Source organism: Brassica rapa, chromosome A06 (assembly GCF_000309985.2).
Source record: "Brassica rapa cultivar Chiifu-401-42 chromosome A06, CAAS_Brap_v3.01, whole genome shotgun sequence".
Classification (NCBI taxonomy): domain Eukaryota; kingdom Viridiplantae; phylum Streptophyta; class Magnoliopsida; order Brassicales; family Brassicaceae; genus Brassica; species Brassica rapa.
The window spans coordinates 22,340,007-22,363,404 of NC_024800.2; the positions used below are offsets into that span (position 1 = coordinate 22,340,007).

General features: G+C 36.7%; 3 protein-coding genes, 1 long non-coding RNA gene and 1 other non-coding gene across 6 annotated transcripts; 3 read left to right on the plus strand and 2 right to left on the minus strand.

The window, feature by feature from the left end:
* Window positions 1-52: 52 nt before the first annotated feature.
* On the plus strand, window positions 53-1,900 carry LOC103874386. The gene is made up of 3 exons (XM_033272462.1): window positions 53-539; window positions 1,226-1,276; window positions 1,364-1,900. The coding sequence occupies exons 1-3, from the start codon at window positions 301-303 to the stop codon at window positions 1,410-1,412; spliced, it is 339 nt and encodes a 112-aa protein (XP_033128353.1). The 5' UTR covers window positions 53-300; the 3' UTR covers window positions 1,413-1,900.
* A 2,974-nt stretch (window positions 1,901-4,874) lies between these two features.
* Window positions 4,875-11,723, minus strand: LOC117125841. Its single transcript, XR_004448288.1, has 2 exons — window positions 8,929-11,723; window positions 4,875-8,833 (listed from the first exon to the last, which is right to left on the minus strand). It is a non-coding gene; the product is annotated as an uncharacterized LOC117125841 (long non-coding RNA).
* Window positions 11,724-12,799: 1,076 nt separating this feature from the next.
* LOC103874387 (homeobox protein knotted-1-like 3) lies at window positions 12,800-15,112 on the plus strand. 2 transcript variants are annotated; one of them, XM_009152798.3, is made up of 6 exons: window positions 12,800-13,710; window positions 13,806-13,926; window positions 14,024-14,208; window positions 14,323-14,454; window positions 14,520-14,656; window positions 14,759-15,112. In XM_009152798.3, the coding sequence occupies exons 1-6, from the start codon at window positions 13,060-13,062 to the stop codon at window positions 14,760-14,762; spliced, it is 1,230 nt and encodes a 409-aa protein (XP_009151046.2). In that variant the 5' UTR covers window positions 12,800-13,059; the 3' UTR covers window positions 14,763-15,112. The 2 variants fall into 2 exon arrangements, with proteins under 2 accessions (XP_009151046.2, XP_009151045.2); XM_009152797.3 differs by having other exon boundaries at window positions 12,802-13,710; window positions 14,751-15,112.
* Window positions 15,113-15,271: 159 nt separating this feature from the next.
* MIR5717 (microRNA MIR5717) lies at window positions 15,272-15,383 on the plus strand. The gene has a single exon (NR_120826.1). It is a non-coding gene; the product is annotated as a microRNA MIR5717 (primary transcript).
* A 626-nt stretch (window positions 15,384-16,009) lies between these two features.
* Window positions 16,010-20,533, minus strand: LOC103874388 (ubiquitin-like domain-containing protein CIP73). The gene is made up of 16 exons (XM_009152799.3): window positions 20,294-20,533; window positions 19,806-19,931; window positions 19,476-19,593; window positions 19,207-19,287; window positions 18,994-19,106; window positions 18,825-18,902; window positions 18,653-18,754; window positions 18,480-18,549; window positions 18,231-18,394; window positions 17,881-18,045; window positions 17,701-17,766; window positions 17,495-17,618; window positions 17,106-17,384; window positions 16,606-16,922; window positions 16,360-16,437; window positions 16,010-16,249 (listed from the first exon to the last, which is right to left on the minus strand). The coding sequence occupies exons 2-16, from the start codon at window positions 19,917-19,919 to the stop codon at window positions 16,241-16,243; spliced, it is 1,878 nt and encodes a 625-aa protein (XP_009151047.1). The 5' UTR covers window positions 19,920-19,931; window positions 20,294-20,533; the 3' UTR covers window positions 16,010-16,240.
* Window positions 20,534-23,398: the final 2,865 nt, after the last annotated feature.

The window sequence follows — 23,398 nt, forward strand, 5'->3', positions numbered from 1 at the left end:
AAAAGCTGTTGTGATTAGCAGCCAAGTGCCATGTCAAGCATGGGTCCCACTAAATTCTCCCACACCTCCACACGTACAAATATAATTATTAAATTAAAAAAAAAAATCTCATTATCACACACACACATACCCAAAATTTTCTTCTCCTCTTTTCTCTCTCTCTGTCTCAAAGTTAGTAGTATCTTTCGCTTTGTGTCTTCTACCTTTTCTTTTTGGTTGGTTCTCTGTGTGTTTCGTCAGTGTTAAGTCTGGAACCGGAGATGGTGACGTCAGATGATTGGACGAAGTCAGCGATGAGAGATGGAGAAGTGGTGGCTGAGCTTCTTGTTAAGCTCAAGAAAGCCAAAGTCAGACCTGTTCTGTTCTCGTGTCCGACGCTCCGGTGGGGAAACCGGCAGCCACGGTCGAGAAAAGAAGCTGAATCAGCGAGATGCAGCCCGAGTACACCGCTCTCTTGGAGCGCTTCTTCTTCTCCATCTGCTTACCTCGACGGTCACGAGGCCACCGCTGGCTCATTTCCCGTCGGATCTAGATCCAAGGTTCGTCGTTGTCTTCCTCTTTCAAACTCTATCGTCTATGTTTGTTTGAATACCATCAAGATCTTCATCTTCACAACAAACATATCTCGTTTTAATGCTTCTTCCTGTTTTGTTTCCCCGACAAAACTTCAAGTGTTTGACATGGAGAGGGTATTCCTGTCATTTCTAAGGCTGTCCAAAAGAATAGTGTGATACGTCGCCGTTTCTGTTTGTCTGTTTCGTTCCTTGTCATTCGAGTAATGGCATAGCATAGGCAATAATCCGGCATAATTACTTTAATCATCTTTAATTAAATATCTATTAATTAAACTTTAGTTAGCTATATTTTCCTTAATAATAAATAATAATCTGGATCGGCTAATACTTAACTGTTGTTTGTGATGGGCCGGCCTATGAGTTATCTCTAGTTTCTAAACAGTGGACCACCCCGAGTTCTAAGACAAGTCAAATGAATTAGTTTGGATTGTAGGGAGAGTTTATGGATTAGATATGTGAAGTGTGTGTTTGGAAACGAGAGTTAGGTTATCAACCTCATTGACAAGGCGCGTTCATATTGTTATTTTTATCATCACATGGGACCATTTTTCTCAAACATTTAATTAGAATGGGGACTTTGTCATCTTCTGTTTCTTGTGACTCAACTTCCCCACCATTTATTATTAAACGATTCTTGTTTATTATCGCAGGTTCTTGCAACCGACTTGGATTTTGATGTCAAATGATTGCAAAGCAAAAAGGTGTTCCTAGATAGTTCTTGTATTCTTGACCACTCCTATCTGTGCTTAAGATCTTCTCTTTATGAATGTGTTTTCTTTTATGAGCAGGACACTGCATCGCTCCGCGAACGAGGAGACATCAAGAACAAGAACTTAAAGAGAATGAAGTTGAACACACAAATTTCTACGTCTCTCTCAGAATGTAATTTGGTAGAGAATGAGGATGGCAATTTCCTGCTACCTGACTTGAATTTAATGCCATGTGAGGAAGCAACACTATATGATATAAGTATTGTAAGATGAAGGAAACTCACTTAAACCATTAGAATCTGGTTTGATCAGAGTGGACTCATCTGATCATCTTTGGCTCAGCTTCAGAAAAGAGTCTGCCTCGCAGGAGCTCAAGAAAAAATGAAAAAAAGATCTGCGTATAAATTCCTCAAGGAATTTTCGTCCATATATCACAGATAAAAGATCATAAGCAGATGTGTAAGATAAAGAAAACAAATACTTTTTTTGGTTTCTTTTGTAGTGTCATTTTGTAATGTTTGTCTATATTAGCACAAGGAGTCATTTTGTAATGTTCTTTGATGACTCCTCGCTTATAAAATCCAAACAAACGAGCAACATGGAATTTAAATGTCACTTTCAACAAGCATTATCCATTTGGTCTTTGCTCAAAGCTCCTTTAGTAGCGCCTTGAAAACAAACTATAAATAAACCCAAAATATATGTTCCCTGCTGTCTCATCTCTATTCTTATTTTGACCCACAAAAGAAAGCAAATGACCCCTGGGCTAAAACGTCCACTTGATATACCTAAGAGTGCAACAAAGCCCAAATCAATGTAAGAGGATGTGTGTTATCTGGCCCCTGGGCTGACCATTTCATATATCTAAGAGTGCAACAAAGCCTAATTCAATGTAAGAGGATGTGCCATCGTAGACTAGATCCATCCATCCATCCATCATAAGTAAGAGTGACGCATTTGGAACAGGATCGTCCATGGCACCAAGCTATGCCTACTCAAAATCAAATGTTTACCTGATTAATATAAGTGACGTTTACACTGAGAGACACTTTGTGTCTTTTGTTAACGCTGAAAGACACTTTATGAATATGAGACACATTGTTGGGACAGCTGTCTTTTTGGTGGACACAAAAGCCATTTAAGGACCAAACCAGATATTTCTTCAATTGGAATAAATGAAAAAGGTGCAAAAGTAAAAGTAATTGTATAGGTTTTAGGGTCTCTTTCCTGACCGTCAGATCATTTTTTAAAAGAAAATCTAATGGCTCAGAAGAGGCGTATTGGTTTGGCTCGTAATAAATGTTGTTCTTTAAACGTAACTTGTTGTGGGTTTTGTTTTTCAACGAAGGTGAGAGATAAGGCGAGAAGAGATATAAGAGATAGAACTGGCGAAGGGAGCTTCGTTTCGAGTTTCGTCGCTTCAGAAGTCATGGTTAGTTTGGTTATGGATGTCTTGTTTGTGGTTGTGGTGGTGTATTCAAAATAGCATCCACATGTAAATTGGGTTGTGGCTAGAGAGGGTGTGGCTACATGGGTGTTGTGGTTGAAACCATGAAGGTGGGTTGTGGTTAGAGAGGTTGTGGCTACATGGGTGTTGTGGTTGAAACCATGAAGTTGGGTTGTGGTTAGAGAGGTTGTGGTCCGTTTGGCTAAAGTTTCGTGTGTACGAGATGCATGTTTTTATTTTTAATACGTGTGGATACGACCGTGGGGATTGTGTGTTTGTGGTTAAAGAAACTTTTTTAGACTTGGGAGTCAGCACAATGGTCGGGGATCCGCAATGGCAATGGCTGGGGATCTGGATTTAGAACCAGAATTAGACCTTAGATCTAATACACTAAAAAAACTCAACAATCTCGCTGATATCTTACTTCATGTCAAGAAGTTCTTGCTTTAGTTGGATCAGGTCTTTGTTCTAACTTGGCATGTTTATCTGCCAAAAGGGCCAACTCTTTGGAGTTTGCTTTGTCAACCCATTTGAAACATGGTCTGTAACGAAAGAACTTTCTCCCAGGGTTTTCTTTAGACTTGGAAGTTAGTTGGACCTTGTTGATGTAAGGGAACTAAAGATTTGTATTTGTGGCTAGAAGGGTGATGTTGTTGATACCACGAAGATGCATGAACTATGTTTTTATATTTGTGGACAGGACGGAGTGTATTTTTTAGTTGTGGGTTAAGGAGTGATTTTTAATTGGTCGTGGATGTTATGTTTGTGGTTCGGTGGTGTATTTAAAATATCATCCACATTGAGGTTGGGTTGTGGTTAGAGAGACCGTGGCTACGGGGGTGTTGTTTTTGTTACCACGAAGATGGGTTGTGGTTAGACAGGTTGTGGTCAGAGAGGTTGTGGCTAAAGTTATGTTGGTAGGCGATGACAACTTTTTTTTAATACATGTAGATATGATCATGGAAATCAACTGCGTTATCTGCAAAGTATTAAACAAAAAGCAAAATTTTAGGGTTTGTTGCGAGCAGATGGAATCAATTAGTTTATTTGTGGGAAGAGGGAATCAAGAAGTTTAAGAAGAGGGATCTAACCTTCCATTTGGAGTTTATCTGAGAAACGCTAGAACCGCAAAAACCCAGAACTTCGAGATCGAGACACTGAGTGCGAGACGATGATAACGTGAAACACAGACCCTAATTTGGTGAGGAGAAAAAGCAAATCAAAGAGATGAGGGTTGGGAATGTGAGATTTGGGTCGAATTTTAGATTGTGATTTTTGGATCTAGAAGATGTCGCTGGCGAAAGGAATTAGGGTTCATAGGTTTTGGAGAAGATTAAGAAGAACGTAAAAATGGAAAGAGATAAGGTAAGATATGGTTTTGTAAAAAGTTAAAAATAAGGAATCGGTTTTCTAGTTTTAAATTGGTTAACAAGATTGGTTAGTTGGGTGAGTTTTCTAGTTAACTAAAGATATCTCTTAGTTGAGGGTTAGTAAACTTAGCATAAGAAAGTGTGTTGTAGCACAATGTGTCCCTGAATGAAATTGTAAACACAAAATGTGTCTCTGAGTGTAAAAATTTCTTAATATAACGTTATTTTACGTTCAAAAGTATTATTATAACGTAGGATAATCTAACTTGAATTCATTATCTTGGTTAGTTACAATGCCACATCGTCAAAATTCATCCTGGTGTAATTTAATGCCCACACAGACAATTTGTTAATAGCCTTTTGGTAGCATCTATCCAGTTTCATGCCTCACATAATCTTACACGAATCAAAGTATACTTTTTTTTTCGAATCAAAGTATACTTATTATCTATCAACTATTGGTTTTATATCATCCAAATCTTATGTTCTCTATCAGTTTCTCAGAACCTAGTTACATCATTGGTAGTAGTAGTACTACCATTTCATGTACTAACACATCATAGATTGTGAGACCGTTTCGTACTTATCATTTTCTGGTGATTTAAGCTTCAGGATGTATAAAAAGTTATGGGCCGTATTCTCATAAAAGTCAAGAACCAGCTGGATGTCTTTCATTAATAGATTATTGCTTAGCTTCTTTCCGATGTTAGGTAGCGAAAATGGCCTAAGAGACTCAGATGTGTCAAATTGATGACCAAAAGTAAGCAAGCAATGTGGGTGTGGTAATGGTATGGCCAAAGGCAGAAGCATTGAGAATGAAAGGAGAGGAGAGTGGAGGAGTGGTCCAATCTCAAAAGAATTGAGTACTAATGAAAATTGTCTTTGCTTTTTTTCTCTATTTTTGGTGGTCCGCTTTTAATGGAGAACAGTCTAATGTGGGAGGATTTTAACTTGAGGAGCATACAAATGTCTCATTCTTCTTGACTTCTTATATACCTGTTTTACTCAATGCTTATTTTTACACTCGCTTCACATTCCTTAACATTACATGTTCCTATGACTTCTACTACTTTGAACATTTAAGATCAATAGTTTTTGTTCCTCTTGATGCTTCTATTATTTTCACTGACTGTGAAAACTACTTATACATGGTTTTGTGCAATCGTTTCATCAAAGTTCGTTGTTACTTCGGCTTAGATTTGCTTGGACTGGAAAAATGATTACCATAGCCGGCCAAGAAGATAAGTAGGCCCCAAACTGGACCTTTCGTGGTTCATTAATTATATTTGTATATAATAATACAATGATAAAGTCGAACAATAGATATGCTGCATCTAACTTTTTGGAAAGAACCCTAAACGTGAGAAAGGAGTCCAATCAAAATATCAATAATGTTGGGATTCAAATCAAAACTGTGTATTTCTGGATTCACGTTTGAAAAACATAATCTTAAACTAAAGACAAACACATGCTAAATATAAATAATAATATAATATGAAGACATTTGAGCACTATCAATCAATTTCGATATCAGCTTAATTATGGGAGGGGAACGAGTATTATTGGTTAAGAGAGTGTACTTGTATCAAAGATAGTTTGATTTGTTAGATATCAAGATCTTTGGAAATGTGATATAGTCTCTAGGTACATTATTCATGACCATACTAAAGACAAACACATGCTAAATATAAATAATAATATAATATGAAGACATTTGAGCAATTCATGATATAGAAGACATTTGAGCACTATCAATCAATTTCGATATCAGCTTAATGGGAGGGGAATGAGTATTATTGGTTAAGAGTAGTGTACTTGTATCAAAGATAGTTTGATTTGTTAGATATCAAGATCTTTGGGAATGTGATATAGTCACTAGGTACATTATTCACACAAAAATGTCTCACTGCATATCATCTATTTAGTGTTCAACAAATATTTGGGCGTGTCAGAATTATGATAGACTTCAACTATAGTTAAATATGATAAACTAGATATCTTTTGCGCTAGATTCCATTGCATTTAACCTAATTTCGTGTTCATGTATTTTGCTTCATTTCTGTTATATATATATATATATATATATATATAATGATGTGTATCTTGTCGGCAATATATATGCATAGATGCATGTTGTCATATTGTATACTATATTGCAATGAATAAAGACCAGCATGAGTAAGACTTGACTTTTATAAAGGGTATGTAAGTGTCTGTGCGTACTGTCTTTTAAACCCATCAAAATGATATTAATGCTTCTGATCTGTATAGATTATCAACCAGGTTTTACTGGAAATCTTTGTCAATTAGCTACACTTCGTTTCCATCTCTATCCCACAATTTTAAGATTTTAGCTGAATCGTTGACAAAATACTATAGAACCCTGTCGGCAAATTAATTCAGATCGATCTTCATTCATTTTATTCTTACAATTTAACACAAACTATCCAAACTAGAGACTTGTTCTAATAATGAATATATAAGATGGTTACTCTCAGTTTGAGGGCTAAGTTAACCATTTATATTAGTTTTATTTTCCTTCCATTATAAATGTCATTTGGATCCGACCCTCACTACTACTACGTCCGAGAAGAAGAATAATCCTAGAGGGCTCCCTCGATGACAAGGAGAGTGAGAGTTGTCAATTCACTAAATTATTCTACCAATGCATATTCTTGAACTAGGTGAAGAAACATTTGAGGAGGCACATGATATACAGAGGAATTTGTGCATGATTTGAGTTACGAGACTGTACATACCATAAATCAATCTCTATAGTTTTAACTTTTATTATTTAACATTCTCAGGTTAACCCGATCTTCTATTATAATATGTTTCATGTGCATCGTAGGATCATAAAAGTTAGGATTGTCACTGTTGGGATTGTGAAATCCCGTGTCCAATTCTATTTTATCTTATTAGTACGATATTGTCCACTTTGGGTCTTAGGAGGCTGGCCCGCATGGATTTACTTTTGGTTTCCATCCCAAAAGGCTTCGTACTATTAGAGTTGGACATCTCTTTATATATTAGACACTCCTTGTCTAATTATCCAATGTGGGACTTGGATTGATATCTCTCATTCTCCCTCTCAAACTAAGGACCACACACCTTGTGCCCTTTTCCTTTAGCAAATCATCTCGGTGCCTTGTCGCATCTTCGACATTCGACACCTTTAGTCGCAAGGTTACTTTGAGTTGCTTTGAGGATGCTCTTCCCACAATTCCAGGATCTTCTGACTAATCTCTACCGAACCTCCCTTTCCACCTTGAAGGGTCCCATTCCTACTCGAAGGGTATTTTGGTCTTCTTGCAGATATTCGTCAACCGCTCTTGATACCAATTGTTGGGATTGTGAAATCTCGTGTCCAATTCTATTTTATCTTATTAGTACGATATTGTCCACTTTGGGCCTTAGGAGGCTGGCCCGCATGGATTTACTTTTGGTTTCCATCCCAAAAGGCCTCGTACTATTAGAGTTGGACATCTCTTTATATATTAGACACTCCTTGTCTAATTATCCAATGTGGGACTTGGATTGACATCTCTCATTCTCCCCCTCAAGCTAAGGACCACACACCTTGTGCCCTTTCTTCTAGCGAATCATCTCGGTGCCTTGTCGCATCTTCGACATTCGACACCCTTAGTCGCAAGGTTTACTTTGAGTGGCTTTAAGGATGCTCTTCCCACAATTCCAGGATCTTCTGACTAATCTCTGCCGAACCTCTCTTATCACTTTGAAGGGTCCCGTTCCTACTCGAAGGGTATTTTGGTCTTCTTGCAGATTTATTGTCAACCGCTCTGATACCAATTGTTGGGATTGTGAAATCCCGTGTCCAATTCTATTTTATCTTATTAGTACGATATTGTCCACTTTGGGCCTTAGGAGGCTGGCCCGCATGGATTTACTTTTGGTTTCCATCCCAAAAGACCTCGTACTATTAGAGTTGGACATCTCTTTATATATTAGATACTCCTTGTCTAATTATCCAATGTGGGACTTGGATTGACATCTCTCATTCTCTCATTCCTAACTCATAGGATACCATCACAGTAAGTTTCAGCCACAAGAACCTTGACTCCAGAGTTCATCTCTCGGTCACAAACGCAATATATCTCACACAACCACGAGTTCATGTTATAGTAATTTAACTGGAACATTTTTTTTTACTTAATTTAACTGGAACATTTCAAACAAAATTAAATAGCAGATCTCGAGTAGCGAGATTCCACATATATAAATATATAAAATATAGAGAATTTTCTTTACTATTTTTAGTATCATGCATTTACTGTTGCATAGTAAGTAAAATAGTATGTTACAGAGGTGTTTGGCTGGCTTTTGCGTTTGAATGATTTATCGTAAATATAACATATAATATTTTACTTGAAAATTTAGTGGACGAAACTTATTTATTTTCGTTATATCTTGTGAGAATTTTTTTTTTTTTTGGTGAGAAATTGTGTGGATGTATTCAGCTTTAGATAAAAAAAAAAAGAAATAAGAAGGATCAAAAGGTTGTGAAAATGACACACTTCCATTAAAAGAGTAAAGGACTATACGCCTCTCTCGGTCGCAAGATATGATCCAAAGGCAAAGCAATTTATTCAGTCACCGCTCGAAATTTTATTAATACCTTATTATATCTCTGATGTGAAGATTGAAATGGACGATATGTGTTTCTGGATAAACCCTAACAACATATCGGTCAATCTTCAAACAACTCTTTCACTGTAATTTTTTTTTTTTATAACTTCCATCTTATTATTAATACAAATTTGAAGATACATAGTCTTTATGTAAGTGATGTGTTACAAATCTTTCACTGTAATTTAGTTTTCAGTTTTGATGAGTATTTTTTGCTTTTCACGAGTTCTAGTTTTTGTTATCTTGTTAGTTTTACAGATAAATTAATCATAGTGAAAAATGAGGTTACAAATTATCGTTACTTATCAAAGATCATTCAACAAGAATTTTTAGAAGAAACAAATCAATGAAACTGCAACGAACCACAAAAGGTGGTAATCATCAAATGAAGAAGAGAAAAGAAAGAACAAACACACAAAATTACAAAATATAGTTTTAAATTTATTAACCAGAAAGTTTGGATCCACTGGTCTATTGGATTGCCTTTGATAATACTTGTAATTAATTATTAGACGCATGTTGTTAAAAAAAAAAAGAAGTTATTAGACCCATATCATCTCTCCTTAAATCATGATTTACCTCAATTTCTTAACTAAAATTTTTAGCTTCGGTTAGGAGACGGTTTTTAGGTCTTTTAAGAAAAACTAAGAACTTTCTCTTAAATAAAAGATATAAAATTGTTTCTTAGCCCAAAAATATAAAAAAAAAAGAACAAATAATTATCAAATAATGAGTTAAGAACCCCAATTAAAAAATTTGGTTTAATCATGCCTTTAAGTGAACCTAGGTCTCAAACTAGAACCAACACAAAACTCTTTTGTATATTTTTTTAAAGACTAACTCAAACTTATCAAATATTTTTTTTTAAGTTAACATGTCCAAATAACCAAATTGTAATAGTATAAAACTATATAACGATTATTTAGTAAATACTTTTGATTGACAAAAAAATAGTAAATACTTTTGAAGGTAGTAATAATTAGAGTACTATTTCCCTTTTGTCAGATATAATAGATAATAAATTTTGAAATCTTTCATTGAAATGTTTTCTTTTTTTGTCAGAACGAAGTTGATTTTACCTTAAAGAAATAAAATGGTTTCTATATAAGAATTTTAGTGTGAACTAGGCAGGGGACCATTTGGAGATAGGTAAACAGTTGGCTACTTAAACACCTTCTCTCCCCTCACCAGTCAGTAGACCCCACGCGCTATGTGGTCCCCTTGTTTATATATTTCTTTCTTTCTTAAAATAATTTTGTTTCATCAATTTTTAAAAACGTTTTAAATAATAATATTTTTAAAATTTGTTGGGGTTAAATCCGGCCGTCCACTTTCATTAAGCCGGCGGCTGTCAGCCTAAGTCTGAAAAAATCTAGGACTGGTCCCCACGTTAATTTTTTAACTAATTTTTTTTAAAAATAATTTTGTCGTATCTATTTTTTTTTAAAGTAATTTATTTTTATTATGTTTTTTCTTTATTCGGGGTTGCATCAATCCAGATGTACGGTTGGGATTCTCTTATCCCGAAACGCATGCTATTGCTTTGGAGGGGACCATATGTGGTCCAGGCAACGTCGTATCGACACGTGTTTTTGTTTTTGGCCGGGAGTTACGACATGATTGATGGTCCCCTCTTTCTCTCCATTTTTCTCTCCTTTGCTCTTTATTTGCTTTACCAGTGGTTATTTCCGGTTTATCGATTTATGCCAGCCGGTTATCTCGCCGTTACATAGAGGGAAAGTAATCGTGAGTTATGTGGTTAACAAAGGAACCGTAGAACAAGCAATTCAGTAGTGACTTTGTTACGCTCCTTGGAGTGACGTGGAAAGCACGCTCCAACCTTTACGGGGTTGGCTACGTATCGGTGGCTTTTAATTAGTTCTGTGGTTGCTTATTATATTGTTTGATACTAGATTTGAATTGTTAATTTTCTGTCATTATCCATTTGTCAATTAAATATAAAGATTTCAGTAGACCTAGGTATGAGTCACATGTAGAATATTCACTGCATAATGGAGAATTATGCAATATTTAAACCCTTCGGATTTAAATAAAAAGACGAACAAATCAAAGGCTGGAGGCTGGAGCAACCAAGTCGAACGATAGGATCTCTTTCGAATAAAACCAAAATGGGAAGAAGACGGATACAAAAGAAAGAGTGGAGCAGGAGACACATCAAAGAGAGACGTAAGTCATTCGACACCGACGTAAGAAAAACGTTAGTCGTGGTCAAGAAAAATACTTGTTCGTCGGCGCTAAAGATTTTAGATTTTGAGATTTTATTAATGTTTAGTTTTACAAAGATGTGACAAAAAAATACCCTTCCTAAGAGATAAACATTTACTCCTGCCAATTATAGATTGATCTGATATTTTTTGGGTGCAAAACACTGATCAAATTTAACATTAAGGAATTTCATCTAAAAGGTTAATATCAATATCAAGCTCCATTTATCAAAATATTATCATATTACTATTGACACGTCATTACTCACTTTCAAACTTGTATATGAATACTATTGTCAATACAAAAAATATCGCCATACAATCAAGAAAATAAAAAAGTACTAAACCATATAAATAAGAACATTTATGCATTTTTCAGCGGGGAGGTTTGTACTTAAACTGTTTGATCACATGATTTGTAATCTAATAAATTCACCATTGAATTTAGGATATAAATTCAATGTAATTTACACTGTACGATTTATATACGAAAGAAAACAATCGTTAAGTGTGCATGCCTGCATGCGGCCAAAATTTTCGTACGTGAATTTGGTTTCTGAAAATTTTTACACCATTAACAGGTTTTATTACAAACGTGATATTTTCACGCGAGTCGTGTATGTTTCAGTTCAGATTTTTTTTTTTGGATCTTAAACTTTTAATCTAAACATTTAGAAGTTCTTTATAATCTAAAACTAACACTACTAAAAAATATTTTGAGACAAAGAGGTTAAATTCATATCTTCACACGTGTGGTTAGGGACAACCTCGGCTTTTATTTGGTTGGGTAAGATGACATGTGGCGCGACCTTTATAATAACCATGAATAAAATAAACGATTTATCGAATGATTGAACCATTAGTGGAGACATTTTAAGATGGTGTTGCTTGAAATTATGTTATCAAGGAGAATATAATTAACTGTATTGCGATTTTTTTATTGCGATTAAACTGTATTGCGATTTTTTTATATAAAGTTATCAGTAAGACAATCTTGAAGAAAAAGTAAAAACAAAAATCGCGAAGTTTCGTCGGTGCAACAATCATAAAATTATAGTTCAAAAATCTATCGTTTGAGGTAGAGCAAAAATAAATTACGTGCGCACATGTATAACAACACTATCGTTGATCATTATAAAGGAACATTTGCATGTTGGTTAAACTGTAATGGCTCCTCTAGAGGACCAGAGATTATATAGTAAACCGTATGAATTGAGGGAACGAATTAGATATTTTTAAAGTGTTCAAAGAGATGATACAATTAACTTGAGTCTTGATTGATACAATAAAGCTGATTAAATAGAAGAGGTTGTGATATTGGGACATGGACTCACACTACGTACTTTTGTTTCTTTTAGAAGTACCGTATTTTACAGTTCCGTTTGTGCATCCGGCAGCTCAATTCGAGCGTCAAAGACACGCGCTTGTGGATACAGATACGTTGCGTCTGAGAACACAACACGTAGCAACTCCTTTTTAAAAAGAAAATACATTTATTATTTCTCAACGACCTTGCTTCGCCGTCCGATCTTAATGAATCCAATCGTCACTCACAATGAACGACTCAGATGAGTCCATGACGACCTACTTCTTTAATTACATTTTTGTCGTGACCTAATCTTTCTATTTTATTCATTAATCACCCTTTTTAAAAAAAAAAAGTCTATATGTGGACCACAGTGATTGGAGATTGAGAAACCAATTTTTTTCTTCCTTGGCAAAAATAAAACATTTTTGTCAAGCACTTCCAAAACTTTTTTTAAAAATAGTTTTTGATAATTACTCTGGTAAAAAAAAGAGAGAGAATAAATGGTCTAATGTCTCTCGCTCGTCTCAGCTCTGTGGAGTCTGCACACCCTTACATATATATAAAACACACATAAACGTTTTCTCTGTCACTTTTTCGATTAAATAAAAGAAAAAAAAGGTTTTTATGTGGATTGATAATAGAAGAAACATATGAAACAATCGTCATAATAAGAAGCAGAGATTCACCTTCTCCTCCTTCTTTCTTTATCTTTCCCTCTCAGACACACAGGAGATTCGAACACAACAACAACAACAACAAAAAAGTCAAACAAAACGATGGCGTTTCATCAGAATCATCTCTCTCAAGACCTCTCTTTCAATCACTTCACCGACCAACACCAACCTCCTCCGCCTCCTCCACCTCCTCAACAACAACAACATTTCCAGGACGCCGCGCCTCCCAACTGGCTCAACACGGCTCTCCTCCGTTCCGACAACAACTTCCTCAACCTCCACACGACCACCGCCAACGCCACCGCCGCGAGCAGCTCTGACTCTCCTTCCTCCGCCGCCGTCGCCGCTAACCAGTGGCTGTCCCGCTCCTCCTCCTTCCTCCAACGCACCGCAAACAACAACAACAACAACAACGCCGCAGCCTCCGTCGTCGGAGACGTCATCGACGACGTAACCGGAGGAGGAGCCGAGCAGATGATGAGCGGCGGCGAGAACAAGAACGACGGTGGAGGAGGAGAAGGAGTCGTGAGCTGGCAGAATGCGAGACACAAGGCGGAGATCCTCTCTCATCCTCTCTACGAGCAGCTTCTGTCGGCGCACGTCGCGTGTCTGAGAATCGCTACTCCGGTCGATCAGCTGCCGAGGATCGACGCTCAGCTTGCTCAGTCGCAGCACGTCGTCGCCAAGTACTCGACTCTAGGAGGCGGCGGGCAGGGACTCGTCGGCGACGACAAGGAGCTTGACCAGTTCATGGTAATAAAAATGAAAACTTTATAATATAATATAAATGAAATTAATTAATAGTAATTGTTATGAAATGAAACTAATCTTAGTTTATTATAACACAGACGCATTATGTGCTGCTTCTGTGTTCTTTCAAAGAGCAACTGCAACAGCACGTGCGTGTTCATGCGATGGAAGCTGTGATGGCTTGTTGGGAGATTGAGCAGTCTCTTCAAAGCTTAACCGGTTAGTCATAGTAAAAGACAAGTTCTTTTTTTTTTTTTTCTAATTGTCGGGTTATTATGTTATTAAACCATGTGTGTGTTGTTTGTTGGTGAGATAGGAGTGTCTCCTGGTGAAGGAATGGGAGCAACAATGTCTGACGATGAAGATGAACAAGTAGAGAGCGATGCTAATATGTTCGATGGGGGATTAGATGTTTTGGGTTTTGGTCCTTTGATTCCTACTGAGAGTGAGAGATCTTTGATGGAACGTGTTAGACAAGAACTCAAACATGAGCTCAAACAGGTAATATATGCAAAAACTAATTAACTACTATAATCTTCAGACCCAATACTTGAAGTCTATTAGGTTTTACATGAATGATCTTCTAAGCTTTGTTTGTTTTGGTGTGGAAAAAAGGGTTACAAGGAGAAGATAGTAGACATAAGAGAGGAGATACTGAGGAAGAGAAGAGCTGGGAAGCTACCAGGAGACACCACCTCTGTTCTCAAAGCATGGTGGCAGTCTCATTCCAAATGGCCTTACCCTACTGTCAGCTCTCTCTCTCTCTCTCATTATTCTTTCTCTCCCCAAGTAATAATAGTGAGCATTTGCAGGAGGAAGATAAGGCGAGGTTGGTGCAGGAGACAGGTTTGCAGCTAAAGCAGATAAACAATTGGTTCATCAATCAGAGAAAGAGGAACTGGCATAGCAATCCATCTTCTTCCACTGTCTTGAAGAACAAACGCAAAAGGTATTTTACTTACTCCCATTGTTTTAAAAGACATAACCAAAAACTTATCGGTTAGACTCAAGTCTGAAACTATTTTTGTGTGCATGGATGAAAGCAATGCAGGTGACAATAGCGGAAGAGAGCGGTTCACGTAGGAAAGAACATATATATATATGGAAGTGAATTTGTAGCTGGATTGGTTGGGATTTGAAGCAAAGGGTTTTTAGGGGTTAAAGGTGAGAAAATGAAGGAGAAGTTGGGCTTATATAGAAGAGAGGGGACAGTATTAGAAAGTAACTTTTTGTGCAATTACAACAACATAGTACGCAGTTTGGTTATGTGATGCCATGTTTTTATTAGTAGTAAGTACACAGTATCCCAAAAGTAAAAAAAGTTGTCACTATCATATGATTTCCATTCAATTTTTGTTTGATTTGTTCCACACGATTATATTATTAGTTTAATCTACTTGAACCACACTAGCTATATAATCTCCATGCATTTGTTGTGGTTCTGAAATGGAGAATTAACATGTCAGAATAAGCTTTTGTTTGAGAAGCTTATACAAACGTAGTTTTGAGAGATATTGTCAACATTGAGATAAGATATCTATTCAAAATAAGCTTTATATCTCTCTCTCTCTCTCTCTCTATGATCCCCAGTTTGGATTGTTTGCCTTGGCTTCATTCACCATCTTCACTAACGTTACCTGCCAAGGCAAACAATCCAAACTGGGGATCTTAGAAGAAAACTTCTGAGCTGTGTTTGTAATGATCATATGTCAGAGATGTTACGCTGACATGTAAAACATACCACACTCTGTGAAACACCAGGCGGAGGCCTTGTAAGGTTCCTTGGTGATGGTGAGCTATCATACGATCTTTTGTCAAAATACCATTCCCCAATCCAGTCTCAATTATCAAGTTTTCTAAGTTTGTAATGATTCAATTTTTGTCTCTTGTTCTTAAATGACAAGTAGAATTCAAAACCTTACCTTCTTTTCATTGTCACATCCATAAGTGTAGTGTATGATGTACTTGTTACTAACCTCTGTAGTCTGTATCCAATAGAGGCTGATTTATTACCACCAACACAACCAAACCAAACCAAGTTAATGTATCAAAAGCAAAATCTTATCCATGTAACAATAGAGACACTTTATGGGGTCCAGGCCATAGTTATTACACTTATTCTCAAACTCATGTTAATAATGGAAGTTTAACAACAAGTCCAGAGGAAGACTTTTCACCCTTAGTCACCCGCAGTTAGTCATTCAGTTTGTATCGTACTAGCTCATTCATATAGTAACTTAATATCGTGCACACTAAGTTTCTACTGTTTTTGTTTTGTATACCTTCCAGCTTTCTGCTTGCAAAACCCAATGTAATGCAGTTATATTTTGGGAAAGTAACATAATTTTATATAAATAAATAAAATGGACATGTTTTAGGTAACCCTACCCAAATACCATTGAAATGTCAAAACCATCTCTGAAATCACAAAAGCTCAGAATAAATAACCAAAGAAGTAAAAAAAACTATCACTCTTCAAAAAGTGTGTGCTTCCCACTCCCTTGCTCTTTTTTTCTTGCGCCAACAAACTCTCTCACTCTCTCTGCATGCAAACACACACATTATCAGATCTTAATGTCTACAATATCTAACATAAACCAAAGGAATCTCAATAGAATCTTTAGTTGGCTAATTCATTTTATTTAGCTTTACCTTCTGACGTTTTGACTCTGGAGATGACGGTGGTTCAGGTCTCCTACTTGATTCCCCTCTCTCTGCTCCTTCCTCCTCCTGTATCACAAGCAAGTGATTTCCTTAGTATTCTATTTACACAATTCAAAGATCAAAAGTAATCCAAATACTAATCACAAAAGTGAAATGACGTGTTACATAATCTTTTACGGATAAAAATAAGTATGCAACAAGTTAAGATGGCGAAACAGTGGAGATAGAAAGTACCTGTCTTGAAGAGGCTTGTCTATTGCTATTGCTGGCTCTGCCTGCAGTTTCAGCTGAGCTTGAGGAAGGCACGTTGTGAGATATGAATGGCATGATTTGCTGAAGAACACTTGATATGAAATTCCCTTCATCCATCCCTGTTGCTGCTGGCTCTACTTGTGCATTTGAAACTGCTTCGTTTGTTTCAGTTGATGCTGTGGCAGATGAATATACTGTCACCTGAGGCTCTTCTCGACTAGTCACGGGTCTCAAAATCTGATGGATTCTGTTTCTGAACTCAGCGAAGCCTCGAGCGCCTGGAGCAGAACTGCTATCACCTACATGTTTGAAGTCAGAGACGCAAAATGTTTATGAGTTATGACACAGCCTATCCATCTTTATGCAACTTAAAAACTACCCGGTCTAAGCACGTCAAATCAAACATACAACGACACAAAAAACAGTTTCCTCCAGACGACATTTTAACAAATAAATCAGCAGCATAGCGGAAGGCATGTTACCTGGAGTACTGGCACTCTGTGGCTGCCTAGAAGATTCAGCGACAGGCTGATGTCCACCATTTAGTCCTGTGGAGTTACGTTCGCCAGTAGATACCTGTTGATATCTAGCAACAACTGGTATAACTAAGGCCACGGGATTTCGAGGAGTTTCAGATGGCCCTCTCACTGAAGGGGCAGAATCAGTAGTGCCGCTGGGTGGAGGAGGGACCGACTGTCCAGGGGTTTGTTGTGTATTACTTTCTTCTCTCTGGTTTGTCCCACTGGAGGGCATCCAAGATCCTAATATAATAACCAAGACAAATCCATATATAAGGTGTATTAAAAACACTTGAACTCAAGATTTTCAACATAGTAGGAAAGAAGTTAGATATTAAGTGTAAGAACGGCACCTGTGCGTATTCTTATCTCAATATTTCTAGGGGTAGAGGTAACTGATTGTCCACCGAAAGGGCTAGAATGTGTAGTTCCTGCTTGTAGGCCTCCAATACTCGTCCCCGTCCGAGACGAGTGTGACTACACGAATTAGAAAGGTAGATACGAAGTTAAAGGGCGTACACACTGCTAAAGAAGAGGAAAAAAAAACAAAGAGACAAACCGGCAAGGGATTTCCTCCTGTAGGGGATATGAACACTGCAGGCCCAGCATTCACAACAGCATCATCCTAATATTTTAGATAACAACGTTCTTATAGATATATGGGAGTGAACAGAACTATATGAAAGGTAACGCATCATAAAAAATGTAAGAATCAGATTCATAATATGTAGGTACGCACAGGTGTTTGTCCCAGGCGGAGCATCATGGTGGTACGGCCAAGCTCCATAAGCGAAATGCCTAAGTTCTCCAAGAGGGTTCCTGACTGAATCATGTTTGACTGGCACGACCTTCGGGTTGAGGGATCGGTCACGTTAACATGATCCACCAGCTGCCTTGAGAGATTCTGCAGAAGGGAGATGCAAAACACTAACTAGTTATTCTTGTTTCCATAACTTTGACCACCCAATACCAGTTCAAGTCAGTCAGTTAAAAAAAGATAGCAAAAACACTGTATGTCACTAAGTAAATAAAAAAAATGGTATTCAGATAAGACTTCATTAGACAGAAGACAAAAGGAAAAGGGCATACAGATAAACAATCTGCTACTTCACCGGTCAACAATTGCCTTGTCGATTGCAGCACTTCAGCCAAATGAGATGGCCTTGGAATCCGACCCTCTCCAGTAGTAGAAGCAGACTCTTGCACATTTCCCATTGAATTTACAGGAACTTGCAAGTTATTAGCATTGCTACCTGCAAAAAAAAAGAACACAGTACCACTATTAGAATCTCGAGATTTGTTCTCAACACAGAACCAAACATTTAGAAACAGCCTTACCATTTGCAGCAAATTCTTGTCTCAGATGATTCAGATATTCGGATAAGGTTGACAATGAATCTGGAATTACCTGCAGTGGTAAAAATATAGAGTTCTCATCAACATAAACATAATGAACCTTACTAACAAAAATTGTGTGATATGAAAAATTATGGAATCAATGGAGCAAGTACAGCTGGTTGTGAAGATGCCAAGGGTGTAGATGTCTGGTCGGCCTCATTTGATGTGACAGATCGTCCTCCAGAACTCCGAGTTAGACTCTCAAGAAGGGGACCCTGGCAAAAAAACGTCAGTCGCTTACATATAAAATGATATAGAGACTCACAGGATATTATAGGCACTTACCATAGCATCAACTCCTTCCACACCATTACCACCTTCTGTATTAGAGATCCCAAGTGAACCCAGAACAGCTGAGACAATCTGCCAGATAATGAAACATAGCTCGTGAAAAGGCTCACACCTAATCCAACACATACAAAAAAAAAACAGAAACGGATAAAAGAGGGTCCACCTGACCAAGATCTGAATAGACTCCATCTGCTTGATCGATGTTGAAGGATCCTACTAAAACTCGTGATCGTTGACCGCTCGGCTGGTCACCCGCACTTGCAGCAGGATCAGCCGCTGAAAAAACAAAATCTACACTTAGCATGTCGAAATAGAATCTCTCACAAGCATTGGAAAATGAAAACTATCATGAGAGCAGAGGGAACTTGAAACAAACCTGCATTACCAGCTAAACCCTCGGCTAATGGTGGAATGGGTTGTCTGACAACCATATGCAGAGTGTGGCCATCTTCAACATCTAAGATGGACCCGTTAAAGAACTTTATCCAGAGAAAGAAACAAAATTACAGGCTATTACACGACACTAACAAACATGGAAGTCAAAACCAAGGGTTTGACAAACTCATGAGCAAACTAGGGTCCACAAATAAAACGAAAGCTCTAAGAAAGAACCACGGCAACGTGGTGGAAAGAAGAGAAGGATACGATAGGCTGAGAGAAGTTGATCATCCTTCATTACTTGACCTCGACATATCAAGCGTTGTTGTTCTGTAACAACCCCAGTAACGGAAGCAATTTGCTCCTTCAAAGCGGGAACAGGAACCTGAAAATGAAACAGAACACCAATCTTTGAAAAGGCTATATAAGCCACACACAAACAAAACAAGTGAAGACTAAGATAAGGCATTAGTTCCACGACTTCAACCAAAGCATTGTTATCATAGTTTAAAGCCTTCATTATGCATCATAAGGATGTGATCAGGTTCATAGTATAAAGGATACGAAAACATGATAAAGAAAGGTCTGTTAGCTTACACATTTATCGACACGTAAGGTGTGAGTTTGAGAATCCAAAGTCTTGATATTGATCTCAACCATAGCACTAGCACACTGAGATGCCATAACTTCATCGTTGCCAGTGTGTGCCATCCTTTTAAACCTCTGAAAAAAAATTACCATCAGCTTACAGTTTAGCTAATGTGAGAAGGCCTAAACAAAGCCGAGAAACTACTCTACTCGCACACACAAAAAAAAAACAACCTTGTGATCAAAATTAGAACTGACTCATCATATACAACATCAAAGTCGGAAACTTTTCATCTCCTCAGGTGGATGACAAAAGAAGCAAACTTGTTAAGAGATGTGATCATCATCAATAAACAAGCTCAACTTCGAGAACTAATTGAAAAATAGCAAAAACAATACACAATAGCTACGAAATTCAAACAAGCGTTAGTAAAGGAGAAGAGAGTGAATCTAAACCCTAGGAAATGAAAATACATCGACGGAGGAAGAATCAAAACCTAGAAACTCGATCGGAGATGAAGAGAATCGAAGCAAGCTGAGGCAGGGGCAGGGAGGAAGGGGGAATCTATCTATGAACCCTAGAGAGAGAGTCTCTTCGAGGCTCGAAAGGCGATTCCGCGGCGAGGACAGTGAGAGAGAGAGCCTTTTGATATATTTTTTCGATTTTATTTTCTGCCTTTTCTTTCTTTCTTTCTTCCGTTTTATATTATTAGCTCACGTGAGTCAATTTTAAGTTATTGAACAAAAAGAAAAGAAAATATACTAATTTGGCAACTAAAATGATTTTTTTTTATGAATTATCCTCATTTTTGTCAGAAATATTAAATTATTTATCATTTAATTAGCAAAAAAAATTTGCAGAATCCGAGAGCTTAAGGAATAAAATATTTGTTTGACAAAAGGAAAAAGAATAAAATATTCTTGATTTGGTACATTAGTAAAGAGTCTAAACTGGCTATTGATTAAAGATTTTCATATTATACTCCCTCCGTTTTTCAATATAAATCGTTTTAGAGAAATTTTTGTGTTCCAAATTATATATTGTTTTCGGTTTTCTATGTAACATTTATTAATAATTAATGTTGTCTGACCAATAATAATATATTTTCTATTTTTTTATTAGTTGAATTGTGGTTAGGTAAATAATTAATGATGTTTTTGTTTCGAAAATATAAGAAATTAATGATTTTTTTAATTTATGTGCATAGCTTTAAAACAACTTATATTAAAAAACGGAAGGAATATGTTTTAATTGAAAATATCGGACAAGAATGGTGATCTCCAGTGTGTCTTCTACGTTTTCAATTAACACAAGCCATAGTGGACTTTTATCTCTCGAACCTTTGGGCCATGAACTGCAAACGCAAATTGAGGTGCCAATACCGTGTTCTCTCCATGGTTTTGATTTTGAAGTAGGCATCTTCAGTTCAGTTTAGACGTCATTGGATATATGCTAAAGTTTCACGGCAGGAAATGCAACGTTATTAAACCCCGAAGGTACTAATGCATTTTTTTTGTATGCCTTATTGATTGATCGGATCGGTGGTTTTAGAAAAAAAAAATGTATGTGCTATGGAGTGACCGATTAACTCTAGTTTTGAATGTGTTTCAACTAATGTTAAGGATAGCCAAGTTACTAAACAACATGTAAACTGTATGAATCGAAATTCAAGCTCGGAATAACTAGATAACAATAATTTTGTCCCCAACTAAGTCGAATAGATACGTATTTATGTCGTTCCACAAGTTAGCCCTCTTCATTTTGGCATGAATGTTTTTATCCAATTTGCGATCGCAAATCACAAGTACATCATCCTCATTAGCAACGAATACTCTCTTTCTTTTTCACTCTGTTATTTATCATTTTATAATAGAATAAAATATTTGTTCTTCATTCTATTTTTCACTAAAGCAAAAATCTATTATAGAATTATTTTATTTTGAAAAAAAAAGCAGAGTGAACTACTAGACGTGGTCTAAAGATTAGTATTTACTATTTAGCGATGGTGTTTGATTTATAAAATTTTATAAATGTTTTATATAATTATTTTAAACATTTATAAAATATATAGGAGAGTTAATTGAATTTTTAGTATCTTACTTTTGCGCAATTCACTGAGTTCAACGAGCAATCGTTCACTGGAGCTTGGATCGCCAGCTTTCTTGTCATCAGGTCACCAACTTCCTTGTCATCAGGTCACCAACTTCCTTGACCTTCCGGCACTGCGCAGGCGTCAGCCCCCATACATGGTCTTACGATTTAGGTGCTCTTGGCTCGACATTTTGTGTTTTATTTTACGAGAGTCCTACATCTTTGTTAATATAAAATACTTGATGGAGCTCGAGGAGAATAACTCCATGCGAATATGAAGCGCATGGATCAGACTCGTTTTAAACAATCTAATAGCCTTGGGCAAACATAAAAAAATGAACCCTATTTTAAACATTTTTTCATTGTATTTTTTAAGTTCAACTAAAGAATTTCAATAACCCACAACAAATAAAAAAATAGATATGAGTTCCTATAAATACTAAAGACAATACACACTAAAAAAATTTATGCGAACCTTTTATGGGCCTTTTTGTTATGAAGTTACTAGCTACTAGGTTAAGACCCGCGCCTTGCGAATGATGAACATTATATATATAAATTATTTTATATATTATATATTTATAACATATTTATGAAATAATAAATATATATTGAATAATTAAAAAGTCATTATCTACTACTTATATAACTAAATTGGTGCGAACATATAAATAAATTTTATAAATCGAAAAAATATTTTTTCTATTTGATATGATATATAATTAAATTTAAATGATAGTAACATATATATGTTATATATTAATAATATTTATTAGATGATGCTTTTTGCTTATATTTTTTTTATCATTTGTATATGTTTTTTTTTTTTGTCATCAAAATACAGACTCATACTGACTCTGTGAACCAAACTGGGTGATCTGCATCCATGTGAACGACGAAAGACGATTGATTTCGAGCACTGCGTGCTAGACTATCCGCCTTTGAATTGTGCGTCCGTGGTACATAGATGAGCTCTGATCGGGTGAAGCTCTCCCTCAGGATCTTGATATCTTCCAAATAATTTGCAAAAGCTGGCCATTCCTCTGGTTCCGAAACCATCTTCACCAGTTGAGAACAATCCGTTGCAAACGTCACTTGAGATTGACGCAAGTTCTTCATACATTCCATTGCCCATAATAATGCTTCCATTTCTGCATGGAGAGGCGAGAGAGTAGCCCTCACATTTCGAGCCCCCAACAAACCATCAAAACCTTCCAGAGTACTGAACCAACCTTGTCCTGAAAAATTAAAACCCTCCTTCCACGAGCCATCCGTAAAACACCATCTTCCTGGGATCGCCGGCAGTACCGTAGCTGCTGATGGTAATGGTATCCTCTGATCATTCTTTACTTGTGCCTCAGCCCACAATGTGGATTCTGTTTCAGCCAATTTTAGCGTGTCCATAGGATCCATGTCCAAATTACTGAAAACCTTATTATTTCTACCTTTCCAAATGTACCAAAGTATCCATGCAAACTGATGATCTTCCATCTGCGGAAAAACTCTCCAG

Excerpts from the sequence above, each read along its gene's own strand:
- LOC103874387 (XM_009152797.3), top strand. The coding sequence starts at position 13,060 with ATGGCGTTTCATCAGAATCATCTCTCTCAAGACCTCTCTTTCAATCAC. Across the intron at positions 13,927-14,023 it reads GTCTCTTCAAAGCTTAACCG|GAGTGTCTCCTGGTGAAGGA; the intron begins GTTAGTCATAGT and ends TTGGTGAGATAG. Across the intron at positions 14,657-14,750 it reads TTGAAGAACAAACGCAAAAG|CAATGCAGGTGACAATAGCG; the intron begins GTATTTTACTTA and ends CATGGATGAAAG.
- LOC103874388 (XM_009152799.3), bottom strand. The coding sequence starts at position 19,919 with ATGGCACACACTGGCAACGATGAAGTTATGGCATCTCAGTGTGCTAGT. Across the intron at positions 19,594-19,805 it reads CCTTACGTGTCGATAAATGT|GTTCCTGTTCCCGCTTTGAA; the intron begins GTAAGCTAACAG and ends TTTCATTTTCAG. Across the intron at positions 18,550-18,652 it reads TGGCATCTTCACAACCAGCT|GTAATTCCAGATTCATTGTC; the intron begins GTACTTGCTCCA and ends TTACCACTGCAG.
- LOC103874386 (XM_033272462.1), top strand. The coding sequence starts at position 301 with ATGGAGAAGTGGTGGCTGAGCTTCTTGTTAAGCTCAAGAAAGCCAAAG. Across the intron at positions 540-1,225 it reads CCGTCGGATCTAGATCCAAG|GTTCTTGCAACCGACTTGGA; the intron begins GTTCGTCGTTGT and ends TTATTATCGCAG. Across the intron at positions 1,277-1,363 it reads AATGATTGCAAAGCAAAAAG|GACACTGCATCGCTCCGCGA; the intron begins GTGTTCCTAGAT and ends TTTTATGAGCAG.